We start from the raw sequence: 11,060 nt of genomic DNA on the forward strand, positions 1-11,060 counted from the left end.
ATTTGTTGTTTTAAACAGCCCAGGGGCTGATATTCTCACAGTGCCTAGCTGGCCTGTGACAGATTGATCTATTTATCTGTTGTTATTATCCGTTATTATTTACTATTAGCTCTTTAATATTGCATTATCTGCTTATTGCATTTATCTCTCTGTAAACTGTTGTGTGTGTAAACTATAATAAATTTGCCATTGTTTTACTCCCAACTCTGCCTCCTCAATCCCAAACCAAACAGCCAGGTGGCTAAATTGATATACCCACAGTGCCCAGCTGGCCTGTGACACTCCCCCTCCAGTGAAAAGGGCATTTAGGTGTCCTGCTTATATTATTATTTACATCACTTATTTATATCAACATATGCTCACACTGAGACACCCCTCACAAGTGCTCCCCACAAGAACTATAGGCTTGTTCACAGCCCACACAACCCTTTTTGTCACAGCTGGTTACTCCTTTTTCTCTCATTGTTCCCAAAAGTTTTTATTGGTGCAGGACAACCTGGGTACGATAATCTGACCCCTTGCAACAAGCATTAAGATTAAATGTATTAACATAATATAGCCCCATTAACAGATTCAGATTGCTACAGTCACCTTTGTGAAGGTCTGTATAGTAGCAAAAGCAATATGAGTAAGGGAATGGGTCACATTTAAACAAATGAAGAGTTGTTTTTATTCTGCTTTACATTCAGTTATACAGGATGCCAAAATAAGATCAGCAAAACAATGTTCTGGTGAACAACTATTCTCAAAGCCCAATTCCCCAAATTATCTATTTAGAAATCATGCACTTGAAGGTATTTGCAACTGAAATGCATGTGAAACTTGAAACAAAAGAAAAAGTTGGGTCATTTTTAATCCTATATCCATTTTGAATTTGATTGTTTAAGCAAAGTAACATGGTGACTCAAGCTGCAGAGGGATAAATGACACATTAATGAAATTCACCAGTAACACTAAATGAAGGAGAGCTATAAAAACAGTGAGAAAACAGAAATATAAATGGGATCTAGAGCTACTGGAAGCCTGGGCCAAAAATAATACAGATACTCCCTTTGGGGAAAAAAGGAGGGGGAGAGACATGGGAAAAGATCATTCTGACAAAGCCCTTTGGGCAAGAGTATTCAACCAATTATATACAAGTCTAAAGGAAGAGAGCAGGGACTGAATTCTTCTGTATTCTTTCTAGTTACCCTCTTTAAATGCTATTAAAGAGATTAAAGGCTAAGCAAAGGCATAAGAAAGGAATATTTCCATTTGTTTGCAGTAGAAGAAATCCCTAATAAGTTAGCAAAGCTACAATATTCATGGTTTTAGATGCCAGTAGTGAATTTTGGCAAATGCAGCTGGATGACAAAAATTTTAGACTTTGTATTTTCACTTAGCCATTTGTCAGGTACAGATTTATCAGGCTTCCTTTTCAGTTCCTAAAACATATCAAGGAAGGTCTGGTGTATCACTCCAATACAGGTTATATAGGTGATAGACAAATGTGGGGAAGTGCCAAACACAGCCAAGATGAGAGGTTTAAGAGATTTCTGGATAGGTATCATGAAAATAATCTGCAGCTAAATAAAAACAAAGGGTAGAGTGGCTCTGACAAAAAGAAATTATTTGTGACGTTACTTGAAAAACATGTCTGACTCCAATAACTCAAAACCTGTTGCAGTCACTTGCAATGGCCACACCCATGTGCAAGTCTGAATTGCAAAGATTCCTGGGAACTGCTGCATACATTTATTCTATGATTTATCCTATGCAGATCAACAATAGCTGCTCCTTAAAGCAACTGTTAGGAAAAAAATAACTTAAATATGCCTGGCTGTCAAGGCATGAAGCGACATCAACATTTAAGAGAATTTCTTACGAGACCACCAGGACTGAAGTACTCTCATTTTGGCCCCATAGCTCTTTCCTTCCTGGCTGCCCAGAGGACTGGCTTCAATAGGAAGAGGCATGCAGTGTATTTATATCTCTGCCTGCTCCACAGTGCTTCATTAATGGTTGGGCCCTTATGGCATTCTGCTGGGAGACAAGAGAGGTGGGACACCCTGGGGCTGAGGGAGGGCCTGGAACCCAGCTACCCCATGCCCTGAGCCAGGGCTCTAAACACTAGGGCAGATCTCGAAGCTGGGGCCAGCAGCTGCCTGCTGTCAAGGTAGAGGACACTGTCCCAGCCCGCTCTCCAACTGACTGCTCGCTCCACGACTGGGTATGGAGGCTCCTTGCAATCTGAATCCAAACCATATGTATGTAGCCTTGTAGCCCAAATCCAGCCTGAGGACACAGGTGAGTTTGACACCCCTGCTTTATATAGTCAAGAAGAACTGGAATTATGATGAGACAGGCATGTTTTAGCTAGGTTTAAACTCCCCATGAAATTAACTGAAAGCCACATACTTTTTAGGTACTAAAATATCTATCTCTGGAGATGGTTAAGTTCCCATTACAGTGAATGGAGAGGTGAGCAGTTCTGAAGCACAATGCAGAACGTGCCTTCAGGGGTGCTCTAGCTCCCCACTAAAAGTATAGGAGAGTGTCTGCACAGGTATTTATATAGTTACATTAGCCACAAAAATGCCATCTTAAGTCAGAGACACTGTAGTGGGTAATTAAGATATTGTCCGGGGTCTCTATGCAAATAGCCATGAACTCTTGAAAAACTTGGCTGCGGGGAGCTTTGTAGCTGTTGGGAACAAAACCTCTGCCTGGTCTGTAAGTAGATAAAACTGTTGTGGGGCAAATTCTGTAAGGACATAATCTTCAAAAATTAAGAACTGGGCCCCACGTTCCTTCTTACCCTGTCCATTTTAAGCTAGTTTCTCATTTCTAGGCCAGTCTACTGTGACCACTGCCTGATATTTGCATTTTTATTTATAAGAGGAATCACCATCAATTAAGCAACAGTGACTTTATCTTAGTATTCCCCAGACTTCTTCCTGATCTTATTGCACCCTACTCCCCAGATTTCTAGATACACCACACTCTGCTTCTTGAAGTCTAAAATCACTCCTGTCACAGTCTATTAACCTAAGGTTTATCAACTTATATCAAACACTTCCCAATAACTGGTACCACTCCCTACTCTTCACCTTCCAAAACAGTTCCTCCCCAGATTTCAGAAGTGTTAAGTTTTATTTTCCACATTATAATTCAGAACGCAGCCTTCCAAAAGCACAGCAACCATAATGCTGCCCGACCCAGCCTCAGGGAGCAGGAAGGGATGGGGCAGGGCAATGCTGCACAGCTCATGATGCCAGCAACCTGAAATGGTTATGTGGCATGGTGCCATGGGAGAGCCCATAGGAAGCTGTAAGTGAGGCAAGGCCCCATGTAGGGGTGCCTACCCCCACATGCATGGTGCAATAGGGTGGAGGAGCACCTGTCTGCCTCTGCCACATGCAGGCTTGGGGGCCTGTGCTCCCACTAGTGTCACCCTGATGATGTGCAGCCTCTAGTGGTACTGCCCCCAGCCACTTAGAAGTTGGACAGCCCTTCTCTAAAGCAACACCATTTAGAAACTGAAATTTCTGGTACTGGGAATCTACAGGATTTTGGATTCTAGGGCTGGAAGGGACCTCAAGGGTAATCTATACCAGATGCAGGATTCACTCTTCCTAAACCATCCCAGAAATATGTCTGTCTAGCCTCTTCTTTAAAATCTTCAATGGAGATTTCACAATTTCCCTAGGCAGTATCTTCTGTTGTCCTACTCTTCTTATAGTTAAGGATTTCTTCCTGATATTTGATCTAAATAAGCTTTGCTATATTTTAAATCTAATGCCTCATGCCCTGCTCTCTGTGACGATAGAAGAATGTTTCTTGGTCTTGTTTGTAGTTTCCTTTCAAATAATTGAAAACTGCTATCATACTATTGGCAAAGACCCGGCATACTCATCACATGCATGGGCCCTTTAAATAATTCTGAAGCTACTGACAGACCTGCAGCAAGAGAGGTGTGCCAGGCTGCTTAAACTGGCTGTTGTGGTGTAAGAAAGCAGAGAGATACATTTACATTTCAAAGTGAGCAGCAGATGCTTCGTTAACATCTACGAAAGCTGGGAATGACCAGAAGCACTGATTGATGTAGCTGAATGCAAAGAATGTTACTTAATGCTATAATTAATAAATGTATTTTCGTTAGAATGTTTAGATAAGTTGTAAGAACCAAGCAACCTTATCAGACCCTAAAGTTCAGAGGTAACAAATTAATGTAAATGAAAAAAAAAAAAAGAAACAAGGAAGTCTTCCTTTTGGCCCATTTTGCTTTCTCAAAGATATGAAGTTTTACTAATTGACACTTTTCTGGTCCAGGAGAGATCTGGTTTAATCCAGTTCTGAAAGTTTTAGTAAAACAAAAAAATGTAAGTTAAACAAATCAGGGATCATGTATTAGAATATTAAGATTATGTTTAGCAGCCATCTATAAGTAGTAGGTATAGGCTGTGGGGAAATTTGGGAACTTCTACATATAGTGACATATAGTGGACTGTTTGCCTGTGGGACTGTGCGGAGGACCCCCTGCTGTGAAGACCATAAGCCTGGCCAGCTTCACACAATGGCAGCCAAGACCTGTACTTAAGATTATGCTTTACCTCAGTTATTAATCTTGCTTGGTCAATTAATTGATAAACTTCTCACATTGGCTGGAATGATCCAAGGGTCTGTTTAATTTTTTTTTACCTGTCCACCCCATGTAATATTTGTTAACAATATACCTACCCCCTCATCTCCTTTTCTCCAAGCGAAACATAACTAGTTTCTTCAACCTTTCTTCATACAACTTGCATTCTAACTCCTTTATCATTTTGATTGTTCATCTTTGGATCCCCTCCAGTTTCATTATATTCTTCTTTAATTGTGGTGCACAGAACTTGATACAACACTCCAAATGAGGCTTAACCAAGTGCTGAAAAGAATTATATTTTCAATATATCTTTCATATAGTGCTTCTATTAATGCACCCCAAAACTGGATTTGCATTTTTTGTAACAGTATCACAATGATTTATGGTAAATACGTGATCTACCATAAACCCCAGATCCTGCTTGACAGTACTACTGCCAAGCATGTTATCTTCCACTAGCAAAATGCCTGTCATGAAGGACAGGGAGTGGGGCGGGAGGAAGGAAGGTGGGCGAAGCAGGAACGGAGACCCGCGGCCAGTTCCACGCCCCCCCCACACTACCCTGGGTATAGCTCCTCACCCCCCCACCCGCTGCCACTCCAGGTCTTACTTTGCTCCTAGCCCTGCTGCCGCTCTGGGTCCTGCCTGCTCCCCCACTCCTGCCACCGTTCTGGGTTGTGCCCTGCTTCCACTGCCACTCTAAGTCTAGCCCCATTCCACCCCTCTTCCCCAGTGCTGTGTGTGTGCAGGGGCATGGCACGCAGCTGCATGTGGTGGGGCGTGGAGCATGGAGCAGCCACAGTGTGGGGAGCGCTCACTGGCTGCGTGATGTGGGGAGTGGCTCTGGGGTGTGACGTAGAGCATGCAGGGGGTGTGTGGCACACGCCTTGGTATGGGGAGCAGCCATAGCATAGGGAGCACTTGCGAGTTGCATGGCATGGGGAGTGGTCCTGGGATACAGTGCAGGGAGGTGTGGTGCACGACTACCGGGCATGGTACAGGGAGCAGCCACGACATGGGGGTGCAGGGACTGCCTGCCGGCAGCAGACCCAGGGTGTAGCACAGAGTGCATGGAGCAGGAAGCTGCCATGGTGTGGGGAGTGGCCGCAGCCTGCACCCACATGGCATGAAGAGCGGCTGCAGGGCGTGACATGGGGGGCCGTGGTGCTTCGCTACACTGGGGGTGTGATGCATGACCACAGGGCATGGCACAGGAAATGGCCATGGCACAGGGGAGCGTGGAATGCCTGCTGGCTGTAGCCCCATGGGATAGGCAGCAGCCATGGGGTGCACAGGGGGCATGGTGCATGGCCATGGGGCATGGTGCAGGGAGGGGCCACGGTGCAGGGAGTGCCTGCAGATTGTGCCCACGTGAAGCAGCCCCAAGATGTAGCACAGGGCATGCAGGGGGGCATGGTGCACAGGGGGGTTAGCATGGCACATGTGGGGGCATGCCACACAGGCATGTAAGAGGGGTGGCGCGCAACTGTAGGGCATGGTCCAGGGTGGCGTGGCATGACACATGGGGAAGCGTGCCAAGCACACATGAAGAGGAAGTGGCATATGGTCGCAGGGCGTGGCACGGGGAGCAGCCACAGCATGGCAACTGCCTGCCAGCTGCAGCCATGTGCCATGGGGAGTTGCCCCAGGGTGTGGTGTGGGGTGTTTGGCTGCATGGGCAAGGGGGGTGGCACACACCTGAGGGGCGTGGTGTGGGGAGTGGCCACAGTGGTGGGAGCACCTGCTAGCTATATGGCATGGGATACGGCTCTGGGGTGTGGCGCAGGACACACGCAGGGGGCATGGTGCGCAGCCGCAGGGTGCTGCACAGGGAGTGGGCGTTAGGGAAGCACCTCACCCTGCGGCCACGTGCTGCAGCTAGCGGGCGCTGCCCATGCACCCACATGTCATGGCATGTGGTCGGACTAGATGATCTGCTCAGGTCCCTTCTGATCCTAGAAACTATGAAACTATGTCAACTCCCCCCCGCCCCCGCACGCCCCATGGCTACAGCCAGCAGGCACTTCCCATGTGGGGGGTGGGGGGCATGCCTTGTGGCCGCAGGATGTATGCTGTGCCCTGCGGCAGCATGCTGCAGCCAGCGGGCCCTTCCTGCACCTACCACACACCCCTGTGTGCCCTGTGCCCCACAGTCATAGCCAGCGGGTGACCCCCCCACGTGGGGGGGCATGGCACGCAGTCGCAGGGTGCTGCGTAGGGAACGCACACGGGTGGCACGCCCCACCCTGTGGCCATGTGCTGCAGCCAGTGAGCTCTGCTGGCATACCCCACAGCCACTCCCTGTGTGGCACTCTGCGGCTGCGTACTGTGCCCCCCCAACCATGCCACATGCCACACCCAAACAGGGCCGTGCGCCATGCCCCCTACTGCCCCACCTCCACTCATCTCCCCTTCCCTCCATGTGGTGGGGCACAGCCTGGCTCCCACTGCCTCCGCCTGTGTGTCTATCTCTCAGTAAGGATACAGGCGGCGCATGTGCAGTTAGCCCAGAACATTACAGACAGACAGACACACAGATAGAAGTGCTACAGCTTTTATTATATTAGAATTCTATATTTGTGCATTTGTTTTTTTCTTCCTCTTTTTCCCCCTTACATTTGTCTTTCCTGAATTATATTTTGTTATCTATTTCCCAGTTCATCAATTTATGCATATCCTTTTTAATTTTAATCCTAAACTGCAAAGTGCTTGAAACCACTCTGTTTGGTCATGTGCATACGTGATCAATAAGCTCGCCAGTCCTTTACCTAAGTTATCAATAAAAATGTTAATCAGCCCCAAATCCACAGAAGACCCAGTGGAATCCCATTGAGAACTCTTGCCATTCTGATGTCGATCCATTTATAGTTATTTTTTGCTTGTGGTTATTCAACCAATTATGAATCCACCTACTAGTAATTCTATCTAGCCCACAGTTCTCAATCATACTTAGTAAAAAGTCACATGGGACTGTGCCAAAAGTATTACTAAAATCTAGGTATGACACATCCACTGCCTTTCCTTATACACCAAACAAGTTACTAGGTCCAAGAAAAAAATCAAGTTAAAATGTCATGGTTTGCTCTTTACAGAACTGTGTTGGCAGCTAGTAATCACCCTTCTTTCTTTGAATATTTACAAACTTAATATTTATAATTTGTTCTAATGCCTTCCTGTCACAGAGCACTCAGGTGTCCTGCGCCTGAGAGCAGAAACAGCTCGGGAGAGACCCCTAATGGCAAGAAGGGGGAGGCCCAGCTGCCAGTTACCAGGGCAGCCAGAGTCACAGGTGCTGGTTGCCAGGACAACCGCTGGGGAGCCAGCTGACAGGAAGGGGCAGGGCCTGGCCCATATAAGCCCAGGCGTGAGGCCAGGAGGGCAGTTCCCCTCTGGCAGCCGAGGGAGGAGGAGCTTGGCCAGCATAGACAGAGGGGAGAACCCTGACTGCGTGAGCAGCCCCTGGTCGCTGCTATGGGTTGGAGTATTTTCCCAGTGGGGATTGAATGTTGTTTGGCCGGACAATTTAGCTTTTTATGTTATAGCCCAGAGGTTTTATGTTTTTGTGTTCACTGTTTTAACCGGAGGACCAGGGGACGCTATTAGGGGTTGGAGGAGGCCTCATAGGGGCTCCACGGTAGCATGGGGACCCCGGCGCCAGAGAGGGCGCGGCATTTTAGGGTGCACTGACTTCAGATCCAGAGCAAGGGGGGACAGTGAGAAGCCCTGGAGAGAGGGCCGCGAGGAGTGAGAAGCCCCAGAGAGAGGGGGCAGTTAGAAGGAGGTAGAGGAGAGGGCCAAATCACAGCAGGGCCCAGGTCAAAACCACGTCAGTACCAACTGCAAGGCCTGGGCTGCAGTGTTGGGGAGGAAAAGGAGCTGCAGATAGTGCCCCCTGGCACCAGGGTGCATAAAGTGGGCAGCCTCCCAGTAATTACATCAATCAATTAATCAATTAAGATCAAGGCTTGGCAGGCAAGTAAGCAGGCGGTTGGCCCATAACAGGAGGGCAGAGTCACCAATAAGAAGGCTCCAGTAACAGTACTCCTGTCACACTTCCCAAGTATTGAAGTGAGGCTGTTTGTTCTGTGATTCCCTGGATCTCATTCTTCTATTTTTAAAAAACGGGCATTATGTTACCTCTTCTCCAGTTCTCTGAGACCTCAACTGTCATTAATGAGTTAGCCATTGTAAGTGGCTCTGATATTCACTCAGGACCCAGAGAGGAAGTCTGCTACATCCTGCTGACCTAAATTAATTTACATTAGGGAAAAAAATTCTCCCATAGTTTTTACTTATTGTTATCTGCATCCCAATCTCATTTAAATTAATTTAACAAGTCTCTGTGAAAAATGAAGCATTGGGTTGCACTGAGAAACCACCTTCTTTGTGTCTTCTCTTAATAGCTCACCTTTTCCACTATGATCAAAGCCTTGGCTTGCCTAATCTTTTTTTTCTAACTATTCTTTATTGTTTTGAACAGCTTTTTCTAGTCATGACTGAGTTTTTGCTACTGCTTTCCTAATTTTGTCCCTACACATTCATACTGTTCTTTAGTATACTTTCTTAGTGACAGGCTCTTCCTTCCATTACCTGTAGAGTCACTGGCTGCTCTTTAACGCAATTTTTTTAAAGATACCTTTATGACTCAGACTCACATTAACTTAAGCTTAAGGGTTTGCCTATACTGCAGCAGCAGCATGTTTGGACCACTATGATGGTGTAGCAAACCCTAAGTGAAAATAGAATGTAGGTACCTAAGTAATATTTGTGCTTTTGAAAATTTTACCCAAAATTCTGACATTTCATTAATTTTACCTAGGAAATGTATGGAGATTTTAATACTTTTCAACTATTTGCCTCCCAAACAGCTGCAAAAAACATTACCTGTCCTGTGTTTCAGCTAAGAATTTATATGTACTCATAGCCAGAGATGCAAATAAGACTGATCAAGTGATTCAACTAATCCCACACACCAGCATGTCCTCAGTACTGTGTCACTCGGCTACCCCAAACACTGTCAAATCTGCCCACAGGAATATCATGCATATATTTTACACATCCCACATTAAACACTGCAAGTGAAACACTTCACAAGTAGACACCAACTTGCAAACAAGTATTTTCACTTTTCTCCCACCAGCTAATCTAATGAAAATATCAGTTTCCAATACTGTCAGGCATTCATTCAAAGCAAAACTTAACACCTGCATCACTCAAAATCTAAAATATCACCATTCCAGTACTGCCACCTGTCACTGCATTCAGCTCACACTGTAGAATAAATTCTTCACTCCTAGGACACTTTCATGCATGTAGAACTTCCCTGGCTCAGGAATCCATGAGCTCACCATTTGAAAACAGGAATCTAAATGAAAACTGTGCCTCCACAAAGGACTAACTTGCCTCCTGAATATCATAACTTCCCTTTCTGCCCCTACAAGCCTCAGATAAACACAAACATCCACTGATTAGCTAGAAGTGTCACTGTTAAAAGAAACAAGGATGCTAACCATTCATGGATACAGAAGATGAAGATACAATCTCCAGGCTTTAGGAAAGGAAGACATCATCTAAAATTTGAACTCAGACCTGCTGTCTTATAGCAAAACATGTTCCCTTAGGACACCAATCTGTTTCTTTACATCTTAAAAATTTCAAAGATGATCAGGTATTAAATCATTTTATTACCCACTTCCAGACTTGCCATTTTGAATAAAATCTTGTAGCAAAATAGAAGCAATTACCTCAGTGAGATGGGGGTTAGGGTTGAATCCACATTGGTTGCAGACCTTGTTGTGACACTGTGTGCAGGTGTTGAAGTTTGGCTGGTTAGGGGAGGAAGTGAGTTCTGTTGTCTTGCATATAGGACAAAGAGTGCTGCTTGGAAGGGGCGCAATTTGTGGGACAGAATAAGGTGAGGTAGGGGTGCTGCCTCGGTCTGGTGAAACAGAAGGAGACCGTCCTGATTTTTGACTTCTGGTATCCACTTGAAGAGTCCTCCTAGGTCCATCTGCCTGTTGGCTGGCCTGACCATGATGCCTCATATCTCTTGTGCTCTCACCAGTCTGAGCAGGCTGCGTAAGGGATGGGGAAGTTGATCTCTGTCCTGCTGGGTGATCCAATTGATCTGGTCTTCTGGGTGTACTGAAATATCATTAAAAATACAACATGTACATAATCCAAGTTTCACAAATTCATATGATTACAAATCAATTCGGAAATGCAGTTCCCACAATTATGGCGAACCTTCCATCACCACAGCTACTGCAGGTCACTGGAGACAGACGTACAACCCTTTTCACTTTATGTGCCTAACTGACACATACATAGCCACATAACTGCAGTTTTTAGTGCTAATACACAAGGGTGCTCAACCTCTGGTACACCAGCCAAATGTGGCTCACAGAGCCATAGGTATCTGGCCCATGGAGCTCCC

General features: G+C 45.9%; 1 protein-coding gene across 1 annotated transcript in view; it reads right to left on the reverse strand.

Moving 5' to 3' along the window:
• BSN (bassoon presynaptic cytomatrix protein) overlaps positions 1-10,765 on the reverse strand; it is a 454,766-nt gene extending 444,001 nt beyond the window's left edge. Inside the window, exon 1 of the mRNA XM_019547517.1 lies at positions 10,369-10,765. Within this exon, the coding sequence (XP_019403062.1) occupies positions 10,369-10,668 (300 nt within the window). The 5' untranslated portion in view covers positions 10,669-10,765. The remainder of the gene's footprint in view (positions 1-10,368) is intronic.
• Between the last annotated feature and the right edge of the window lie 295 nt (positions 10,766-11,060).

This window comes from Crocodylus porosus, unplaced genomic scaffold (assembly GCF_001723895.1).
Source record: "Crocodylus porosus isolate Cpor-Errol unplaced genomic scaffold, CroPor_comp1, whole genome shotgun sequence".
Classification (NCBI taxonomy): Eukaryota; Metazoa; Chordata; order Crocodylia; family Crocodylidae; genus Crocodylus; species Crocodylus porosus.